Source organism: Apus apus, chromosome 4 (genome assembly GCF_020740795.1).
Source record: "Apus apus isolate bApuApu2 chromosome 4, bApuApu2.pri.cur, whole genome shotgun sequence".
Taxonomy (NCBI): Eukaryota; Metazoa; Chordata; class Aves; order Apodiformes; family Apodidae; genus Apus; species Apus apus.
Genome location: NC_067285.1, coordinates 33453958 through 33465252, shown reverse-complemented (window position 1 = coordinate 33465252; position 11295 = coordinate 33453958). Strand labels below are relative to the sequence as shown.

Genomic DNA, 11295 nt, shown 5'->3' with positions numbered 1-11295 from the left:
GGGGGGGGGGGCAGCTCCCCGGGTGGGATCCCCCACTCGTGGTTAATTTTTTCCTTTCCGGGTGGATTCGAGGCGATGAGCTGAGCTCTGTAACGGCGCAGGCAGCTCCCGCCACGGAAAGGGCCTGAATTTGTTACCCCCGGAGCGTGGGAACGTCGAGGCGGATCAGGCCGGGCCTCCCCCCCGCCCCAGGCCCTCAAAGCCTGTTTTCCCCTGGCTGCCCCCACCCGCCAAAAAAAGCACGAGCGAGCGGAGACCCGAGTTAAGATTTTCAACCGGCAGAAGCAGTGAGGGTCTTCGGGCAGGTTTTATTGGTCGGCAGTTGGTGTAAAACCCCCCCTGTGGCCGCCACGTGGGGCCGGGCAGCGGGCGAGGGGCGAGGGAGGCCTTGGCGGCCCAGGGCAGGCCGAGGCCGCCAGCCCTACAGCAGCAAATCCTCCTCCGTCAGCTGCTGCCGCAGCCCGCTGCCTCGCAGGAAGGCAGGCAGGGTGTTCCCCTCGGAGAAGCCGGAGCCCTCGCCCAGCCCCGAGCCAGAGGCCGCCTCTGCTCCTCCCGCAGCGTTGGACCCGGAGCCAGACTCGTCGTCCGAGAGCGGGAACGCGTCGCCCAGCTCCTGGTGCCGCTTCATCCTGCAACGCGGAGTGGCAGCTGGTTTATTCTGCCTCCCTCACCTTGCTCGCGGCGTTTTAAGCCGACTCGGCAAGGCCTCGTGCCCCTTGCGGGTGAGCCGGGACAAGAGAGACGGGAATGCCGGATAATTTTTGGGTGCCGGCGTGAATGACAAACGTGCAGCGGGTGAACTTACAGGGACAGGTCTGCCGTGGGAGGAAGGATCCTGTTGGCTCCCCCAGTGGGCATGTAAAACCAGGGCCCCTGCTCTTGGATGCAGTTAGCAGACCAGGCGTCGGGTCGGCACCTCACTCTCTTGTACCTTGCCTTCTGCACTGGAGCACCTGGTCAGATCAGCCACACGTCATTCACCAGGGCCAGGACATTATTCATCAGGAGCAATTAACTTTATGAGCACCTTGTAAAGCTTAAAAGGAGTGTAAGAAAGTAATTTGTGTGGCCCTGACTGCTCAGCCGCTGGAAACTAAATTAACCCTGAAGACTTTTTTTTTAAGTGGCTGCTGATATCCTAAGTGACCTATTTGCTACCAGAGGCATCAGGTGCATCTCACACACAGCTCTGGGAAGTCCACGGGAATTAGAAATGGAAACAAAGTGGGAAACCACTGCCTCATGCCAACATGACATCAAGACTTATCCCCAGCTCAGAGCACATCCACGGGGGATCCACGGGCTCAGCCACCTGCAGCTCTAACCAAAGCTAGTAAGAGGTATGTCAAAATCTGCTGGGGACAAGCCACCCCAGCAAAGGGCTGGCTCCTGCACCTTCAGTGAACTGATCTTTGGTGGGGAGGTTGGAAACTCCAAGTGTGCCAAGAGCTGCCTGCCACGGGAGCAGGTTTGGGGATTACATGGGCTCCTGGGCACACTGCCAGAGGAGAGACAGTTCAGGTGTCTCCTAGACATGGCCCAGGGTTACGTAAAGACACAGTTTGGGTTCTGATGCCACCCTTGGGTGCCTGATCAGGGCTGTCACTGAAAAGCTGGTCTTCAAAAGATACTAAAAGGAGAAAATAATGATGGCAAAGTAAAGAGAAAACCAGCAGCATTTCATCCTTCCTCCTGGTCTGATGTAATTAATTTGTTCTGAAGGCTCCTGGCACATTTTCCCCACAGTATTTTTTCTTAGTTTCTTGAGAATATCTTCCTGTAATTACACTTCTCTATTGCCCTATATATTTCCATAATGTTCTAGATGACTTTCAGCTACCTCCTACACTCTTCTGTAAGAGAAAAAAAGATCTCATGGGTATCATTTCCTGCTCCTTTTACAGCATATTCCTTTTCATACTTATTTCCTTCTCCTAGCATATTATTAGGAAGGTTTTTAATAATAACAGTGGCAGTAAAATAAACAACTGCAGCTGGATTATTTGCAAATAGATGGCTTACAAAAAGCAGGCTATCATCTCAAAGATCAGCCTCCAAGAGGTATATGCATAATGAAAGCCTATCACTATCCCAGCCTAGGGTTTGGGGAAAAATTACACTCTATGTGCTTCAAACATGCTTCTTTCTTCCAAGAAACAAATCCACAGGGTACCTGTCATCATGAATCAACATTTCCTTTTAGCTGTTTTAGTGCTGCATGTTGCAATATTGTACCGAATAAACCGTTTAATTTCCTCATACTTACAGCTAGTTTCTTTTCCTGTCCACCAAGAAAGTAGACCCTGGTAGTTATGACATAGGAGCTCTGTAACTACATGACTGGATAACAGCATGTAACTAGACCACTATGGAAGGGCCAGTTAAAAACATATATCCTGAAGTACATGGATTGAACATATACCCATAGACAGCAACTCAATTTATGAAGTCTTTTTCTCATTAGGGCTGGGAAAGGGACACAGAAACGCTCTACTAGCAAAAAAACCACTTTTTCTTACCATTCCCCCTCCAGAAAACGAAATGTTAGCAAAACAGGTTTTTGAGTAGATCCCACTACCCCAAGAAGAAGGTCAGTTTGAAAAATTTGGAGGCTGCCTGTTTGGCCTACACTGCATAGCCCAGAAAGAGGATTACCGAGAGAACAACCGCCCCGTTTTACCTTGTGCTGTGTATCCCACAAAGAGGATTAAACAAATAGCCAGGAAAATCCTCCCGTTACATCTGATAAGGAGCTGCATTTTGGCCGGCATCCCCCTGCTCACCACCAGCCTTCACCACAGCTTCTCACTCCAGAAATACAGTGGGGCAAGGAGATCAACTTTTAGAAAAGGTTTCCAAAACCTCAAACCCAGCCCATAACCTGCGTCACTGCTTCCTGATTGAGGGGAGTGAGACATCTACAGAAAAGCCCAGCACTCTGGCCTCCTGGCCTTCATGATGTCAAACAAAAACGAAACAAAAAAAAGAACCCCACTGCCTTCCTCTGCAGTTTTGCCAGAGGAAAAAAGCAAACCCTGGACCAACCAGCTCAACTGAAGGCATGTGTTGCTGGCAGCTTGGTGTCCAGGCATGGACAACATCCCACCCAGTGCCTGCCTGATGCTCAGAGGGCTCCGGGCCGTTTGCTGTTTCCTCTGGAGAGAAAAAGCAACACTTCATGCTCCCCAGCTTCCAGCCAGCTGGGTTTTGGCATTGGCACCAGTAGCAATTTGTCCTGCCTCAAGCCCATGTCAGACCGCTGGGAAGGTTAGGAGCCACCTCTTAGTAATCAGAGTAAGTTCCACCAACTGAGAAATCTTTTTCCACAAAGGTAAATGATCTTGTGAATCTCAGAGGGGTTTTTTTTGTTGTTGTTGTTGAAAGCAGGATCTTAGATATTCACAGTAGAAGTGAAGAAAATTGAAAAAATGTAGAGAGTAGATCCTGGAAGAAACACATCTCCTTTCTGAAAGGGCATGACAGATTTGCCCAGCCCCAACAGCTGATCTGGGGCAGCCAACTCCCCGGGGAGCAAGGCAAAGGATTTGAACAGCATGTGGCTCGGCAGGGAGCCCAGCTGAGAAAGGCATGAAAGCCCTTCTGTGGATGTATGGAAGCTGCCTTTCAGCTAGTCCATACCTTTTGCTTGCCTTTCAGTGGGTATTAAACCAGGCTCAAGTTCACTTAAGAATGAATTACAGACAACAAGGTCATCTAAGTGGTGGGGGTTTTTCTTAGTCATACCATTAGCTGCTGGATTAACTGGGGCACTGACATGTGGGCCTAACGTGCTACCAGCACCTTCAGTGAGGCTGCAGCTGATAGTGTAAGTTGTCTGTGGTAAATCTATTTTTACATGGTGGAAAGTCCATGGAGGCCCCCAGTGGGGACATGGGGCTGAGCAGTGACTTTCCCCGGGGCACAGCACTCCCCCAAAACCCCACAAGTGGTGGAGGAAACCCCACCAGCAGCTCCCCTCTCTAGGCTGGGATTTACTCACGTGGATGCAGTTTATTGTGAACCATCACACATGGGGGTTTTCCAGCACGGGAAAAACAGGAGACTCAAACCAAGCAGCTGCAGAAGAACTCACGTGCGGCGATATTCCTACCAGCCTCTCTTCTACGGTGCATTTTTAGCATTAGCTCTTTTTTCTTTTCTTTCTTTCTTGTTTTGTTTTTGTTGAGAGGGGGATGCTCAGCCTCAATATGAGTGTGTGTGGGGAGGTGATCATTCTACACCCACCCACTGAGGGCTGCGGAAGCTGTTCCTGCAGTAACACCTCTCATTTTCCACTGGTCATGGGCACACACTGACCCTTTCCACACCCCTCTGGCATGAGCAAACAACTCCCCATGCCGGGGAAAGCGCCTCCTCCCCACGGGTGTTTCTGCCCTTCATACCAGCCCAGGGTTTTTTCCCCCTAGGATGCAGCCAGAATGGTGCCCACCAGCAAGCACAGTCGTGGGGGTCCAGGGATCCTGTGGGAGCAGGGGGAGCTGCTGAGGGCAGGTGGGAGGTGCAGCACCCCCGTATCTGGAGGGGGATCGCACAGAGCTGAGTTATCTGTCTCCTACCATCAGCCAACGGGGGAACTGGTAGAGCTGGCAGTTTTGCCACATGCTTTTGTTATTTTCTTCTGTGTCAGCGATGCACCTCAGGAAATGAGATTGCTTTGGTAACCATGGGAAGACAAAAGCAAATTTTCCATTCTCCCATCTCACATACACCTGCAGAAAGGGGGCCAGAAACCCGCGGGGAGCATCAGCCTGTGCCCATCTCCTCCTGTCCTGTGCTCCACTGGTGCCCCCAACCCCCTGTGCTTGGCAAGCAAAGAGCTTTCCACCCTCCTGTGAGCATGGAAGTGAGACTGGAGACCTGGATCTGAAGCAACCTGGGTTGTGCAAGTCTTAGGAGTAAAGCATGCCCCTTCTGGAGTGCCATGGGATTCCCAGGGAACGCTGTACAATTATTTATTTCTCTGTAAGCCGCTCAGTGTATAAAATGCAAATAATCAGCACAAGTTTAAAAATCTCATCTTGAGCTAGAGGCCACAAATTGCTGAAAGTTAACACTATTTTTTTAAACAGAGAACAGCTCATAAGCTGTACTCTATTCAAACACTAACCTTGAAACATGCTGTGGCATAACTAGCAGAGTTAGAGAAAGAGAGGTGGTTTTTTAATAGAGGAGAGGACAGTCACTCTACCTAGGTCAGCTACCTCAAATCCACCTCCCATAAATTGATAGGAAGATTTCTAGGGTCATACTCCTCTTGCATAGATCCTGCATCTGTAGGCTGGAAGATCAAAGGGCCCAAAAGAATAATCCTATAAAAGGAAGAAAATAAATGAAGAGCAGGTATTGGAGAACTCAAATTTCTTACAACTAGCACTCTGAAGCTCTGCCATTATTTTCAAATCACATGCAAAGCAGATTAAGAGCTTTGCATTTTTCTGAGGCATTAATTCAGGGAGCAAGGGGCAGGCAGAGGGAGCAGGCTGCCTCAGCACTGTGTGCCCTGCCCCTCAACCGGACACCCGGGACTAGAAAAATCCAGGAGTAGCCCCAAAGCTAGAGTCAATGCCTCAAAATCTAAAGTGATGAACTGTTCCTTAGTCATAGCTCTCAGGGCCATTTTATCTCCCAGTTGGCTTCAGGAGTAAGGAGTAATTTAGTAACATCACTGAAGGGGAACCACATCACAGGTGTGCCTGGTAGGACATCCATCCTGCTGTCAAGGGAAAGGGATGCATGGTAAAAAAATCTCCCAATGGGCCTATTTCAGGAACCCAGAGGGATTTTCAGCCAATTCTTTGGCAAACACCAACCCCTGCTGTGCTCTAGCCCAGATAAATGCTGCTGGAGCAGTTCAGTCCAGAGGATCAACGCAACATACCTGCATCAGGCTGCTCTCTCTGCTGCTTTTCCTCACCCTGCAACACAGGTTTGCTCTTTGTTGCCTGTATTTCCAACAAGGAGCCAGCTGGGTGGGTGGGCTCCTGTGGGTGCATGGGCACCCAGGGTCCCAGCGCTTATCAGCAAGACAGGCATGCGAGGCCCAGGGGATCCTGATAAGGAAGTTTCTTATTCATAACTGCTCAGAAATCAGACAAGCCGTAACTGCTGCAGGGTCACCCTGCTCTCAAGGATCAGGTTTTCCTCTCTCCCAGCCTGTGGGAGCTCAGTCCTGGCTTTGGGGAGGGTTCCAGGTTGAGCCCTGCACCCCTCAAAGACTCCTCCCCAGTGGAGCAGCAAAGCCAGCAGTCAGCTGGAGCAGCTGGGTGTCTCAAAGCACTGGGCTTTCCTGGTGATTCTCAGCTCTTTATTGCTCTGCTCGGGGAGTGGAAATATGTATTGTGCACAGGTCACTGTTCCGAGGAGCAGCCAGTACAGAAAAGGCTACATCTGTTAGGAGCAGAGCTGAGAATGGGAGGGAAAAGAGAATGATGGCAACAGTTGAGAAAAGGCAGAGGTCAGACAGTGAGTGAAGGAGAAGGGCAGAGTGTCTGAATGGCAGCTGGGTTGAACATAAGTATTTTTTTGCCTATGTTGTCCTGTGGGAAGGTAGGACAGGTTTCTTCCCCAACACTTGCTGCTGAGGTGGAACAAGATCCATCAGACCTGGACATCCAACAGGCCCTGAGAACGTAGATCCATCTCTGAGGTAATCCGTGAGGTACCCTGTTAGACATGCTGAAATCACCCTCACCCTCTCAGCAGCAAGCTCACCCCAGGCAGGCAGCCCAGCTCATGTTTGACCAACCAGCCTCTGGGGACTGAAGAGCAAAACCATGTCCTGCCTCAAAACAGCCAAGAGCAGGCATTCCAGGAAGGGAGGTTTGGGTCAGCCTGGGAGGACTTCTAAATCCAGCCCTAAGCAAAAATAAATTCTTGACCTGGGTCATGCCTGAGCTCAGCACCTGGCTGGTGTCCCCCTGTGCCCCCAGAGCACTGTGGCATGTGCCACAGGTCGGTCCGTGGCATCGCTCAGCCTCTCGTGCCACCGCCTCTTGCCTCCGGTGGCAGTATCAGGACCTGGCCCATGAAGATAAGATTCAGATCTTGCAAGAAATCATGAATGCTCACATGCATCACCTAGGAATCAGACGTTGGCTGCCATCTAGATTGCACAGAAGAACAAGCTCCTTAGTTTTTCCCATGATGATGGTTAGCAAGTGCAGGGGGAGAGATCTTCCCTGGAAAGCCACAGCTGCATCAAGATCAAGCGCAGCCGCTGACTGACGGGAAGCTGCCAACAGCCTTTCCTATCAGTCATCTCCTCTCTGCCAGAAGTGTGAACTGAGCAGTGGGCCTGTACTTCAGGAGGAAAAAAAGCAGCTTTCCTTCATGCTGGCAAGTGTGATGTGTTCTGCTTCCACACGCTGAAGCAGAAGGTGTTGGCTGGCAAATTCAGGACTATAGTTTAAGAGCAACAACTCGTTAAGGCATGACACAGCAGCCAGGCTCTGGTTTCTGATGAGGGAGACAATTGCAGTAGCTGTCCTTCCTTCTTTAAAACCTTATCCCAGAGCAGCACCAGCCCCACAGTGGAAGTACCCAGGAGTCCCCTTCATGCTGCCACTCCTTGGGAAAACACCCTGGAAAACACAAGGAATTAACTAGGGAGATAAGGACCACAGGACAGTCACTGGTTCGATCTCTGCTACCTGGGTATTACACACAGCTATTTTTCTATAAGATGGTTTCTCCAGCACAGGACAACCTCACACGAGTGAGCTGCTGAACAGCTTTTAAGTGCTTTTTATCAACCCTGGGCTCCTCCCCCATAGATCCATGCCGAGCAGCTCACCTTGCCTCCACTCCCCATGTAGGTGTGAACCTATTTCTAAATGCAAGCACCGCCAGTGCCAGATAGAAACTTCATGCCATATGCAGGGAGAAAAGGCATCAGTGAATTTGGGAAGATGAAAAGGAGCAGGAAGCATAGATGCTGCTGTGAAGTTTCCCTGTGAACCAGATCCACTTCTCCCATCCCGTGTGTAAATCAGAGCAGAGCTGGTGTCGAGGCCCCAGTTTTTTGTGATCTTCACTTTGCTTCCACATTACACTTAGGAACAGGCTTTTTGTTCTTCCTGTTGATCAAAGGAGCTGGGCATTATTTTAGCTGGTTTTAGGCGTGTTTCTTTTAGGACAAATATCCTGTTGTTCTGAAATGTGACAAGAAGAGAAAAAAAGAGGAAAGGCATGAAATGTAGGCCCGCCATAGAGCCTCTGCCTGGCAGAACTGGCACAGCCCAGCCCACTGAGCCTTGTTGAAGGATCTGCTCCAGGCTTCTGGGGCGGATGTGGCTGTGGCACGAAACAGCACTCTCTAAACAGCCCTTCTTGGGTTTGGAAACGGCCCATGGTGCTGACAAAGCCACTCTGCCCCTGGCAGCCTGGGCTGTTTCAAGATGAGTATGTCCCTTCAGATAACACAATTTGCATTAATTAGGGAAAAAAGCTTTTTTTTTGCCTTTTTCTACTTCAAAGAGCTGGGCTCTATAATAGCTCTATTTTTTCATCTCTTTTTAGTGCGGAAAAGGATTCATACAAGGGTCAGCCAGCAAGGAAAGACAAAGCCTGGGGCAGGATTTGTCTCATTTAACCTTTCTAGCAGAGCGCAGCAGGGAAGCCAGGACAGGCCAACCAGGAAGGTAAGACTCACAAGACCCTTGCACTTGGAGTATCTGGTGCCTTTATGGTGTAGAGAGCAAAGCCTGTCTTTCCACAAGCCCTGTGTAACACCAGCAGCTCAGTGCCATAAGAAAACTCTTAAGTCAAAACACATGGAGAAGTTAAAAGAAGGATTTGAGAGTTATTTGCCAGAAGTTCCAGATGTGGACAGGCAGGATGGATCTAGCAATGTCTGACACTCATCAGAGCTAGGTGTCTGCACACAAGCCTGCAGTAAATATTTGCTTTTCAGTATAATCTTTGCTGGCAGGAGATTATGTTGTTCTTTATTGTCCCCTCCTGCAGACCATGTGCTGGCAACCACTTCCAGCATTACCACTTTGATCCCCTTCTCTGTGCTAGACATTGTTTCTAGGATGTCATTACCTAGATGTGGTGCTGAGGGACATGGTTTAGTGGTGGCCTTGGCAGTGCTGGGTTAATGATTGGACTTGATGATATTAAAGGTCTTTTCCAACCAAAATAATTCTATGGTTCTATACTTCTGATATTTGAAAAGTCCTGGCTTTCTGGTGGAAGGAGGGGACACATCTGACTGCATCCTCTTGTGGGCTGCTGTGAAGCTTCTCTGGACTCCAGGAGGAATTTCATAGCCAATGCCCTGAGTGGTATGAGACCCGACCTGGAAACCACCTGCTTTTGCTCCCCTACAAGACAGTTATCATACAGGAAATCATCTTAATTCCTTTTTGGTTTTTTGGCCCCATGCATTTCACCTGCACATCTCAGAGTATGTCTCTGATGCAAGTGCTTGTTTTTCTCTTGGAGCACCCAGTGACTAACACCAGCTCACTCTATCACATGCCCATTGTCATCTTTCACTCAATTACTCAGCCAATTCCTCTTTGTTTCAGCAGAAAATTGCATTAAAAATCTTGAACAGTGAAATCCTTGCATCTGTGTCTGACGTCAACTAGCAAGTTCTCTTGTACAGTGACAATGAGCATGTAAAAAGACTAAGTATTTTGTGCCCATCAGATTCCAAAAACTCAAGCACTGAACATTTAAAACATCGCTAAAAACATCCACATTATTAAGGTCTTTGGTGTTAAGGGGCCACGTTGTTATCAGACACTTCTCTCTAACCAAACACTCAATACCACTGGCATTTTCCATTCTGAAGGCAAGTAACATGTTTACAAAACGCAGTGTTTAGCATCCTCTCTATCCACAGTTTCTCCAGCACATTGTCCAGATCCTCAGCTGTAAAGACAGAATTGTACAATAGTTTTGGAATAAAGGCAGCCAGGCAAATAACCCTGGTCAGGAAACCGCTGACTGTATGCCTACCTGTGACAAGGAAGATCTAGAAACCACCAGCCAAGCTGCAACATTAAAAAGTACTAGCAGGCACTTTGGACAGAGTTCCTGGGAAATACAACAAAGCAGTTTTCAAACCAAATCTAGAATCTGCATTAGTCATTTTTGACAAGCTCTGAAGTAGCCAAAGACATTGCACAATTGAAGAGGAAAGTTGACAAATGCTTCTTACCACAAATTCATGCACTTGGTTTTAATGTAACAGCCTTTAGTGCTGTAACTTCCAGACTATGGAGAGGCTGCCTTGTGAGTTGCCAGTTTAGTTAAGTTCTCCTTTGCAGGACCATTTCTGGGCATCTTAGAATGAAAAGTTCCACAGAAAGCATCTATGTAACTCTGACTCGATCTTTTAGAAGAAACACACAAGTAAAGCTCATCATCGTGTTCTCAATGCTAAACAACAGCAAAACACCAAACAAAACTGATCTGTGTAAAGCCACATGTTAACAACACCAGACTTGCTTCTCGTTGTCTGATGCTGAATTTAATCACACTCCTGCAATATTTCCGGACGTAAAAGTGCAGCAGCAATCACACCCAGCACAAGCCCTGCACTGGTACATCAAGTCATCTCCGTGTTGCAGAGGGAGAAGGAAACCATCAGCCTCACCAGGACCATGTGAGCCTGTGCAGGGGCAGGACCAAAACTCCCAACAAAGCAGCTTTTGGGCAGGAGAACAGAGCAAACCTGCCCAGGGACCTTTTGCTTTTGCCACAGCGAGGCAGCAACCACCGCTGGCTGCTCCCCTTGCAACACAGGGGACCCGCTTTCCTGCTGCAGAGGGGAAGTGAGAGCTCACTTCTGCCCACTCCCTCACCCAGTATTTCAGCTGGCTTAAGTGGGGAGAACAACAAAGGATACAGCTGTCATCTCCTGCCACCCTCCTCCAGTCCGGCCCCCTTACGGGGGCAAATAGCCTCGTTTGATGGGCTTGTAGGGAGCAAACAAGGCACTGGTTTCTTTATCTTCTGAAGCATTTAAGCACAGCATAACCTTCCCAATCGACCCATTTTATAACATACACCATGTCTCTAGCGGGGCATGAGAATTGAGAGTATTTTAGTTAAAACAAAATTGCATTTTTATCAAGCCAAATTACTTCTCGCATTATGCGCTATTTGAAGAAGTACACTGAGGTTATAGCCTCTGAGTTCAGATCTCACACTTGATACAAATTCTGCACAAACATGGGCTTCTTGTAAACCTCACTGCTTTATGCTGGGTAAGAAGAAAAAGCTGGTAGAACAACAGAAAGGAGGTTTCAGCTGTAAGAT

General features: G+C 48.8%; 1 protein-coding gene across 1 annotated transcript; it reads right to left on the bottom strand.

The window, feature by feature from the left end:
- Positions 1–292: 292 nt before the first annotated feature.
- SRGN (serglycin) lies at positions 293–2826 on the bottom strand. The gene is made up of 3 exons (XM_051618121.1): positions 2681–2826; positions 806–953; positions 293–629 (listed from the first exon to the last, which is right to left on the bottom strand). Exons 1-3 carry the CDS (start codon positions 2769–2771, stop codon positions 422–424), a joined length of 447 nt encoding a protein of 148 aa, XP_051474081.1. The 5' UTR covers positions 2772–2826; the 3' UTR covers positions 293–421.
- Positions 2827–11295: the final 8469 nt, after the last annotated feature.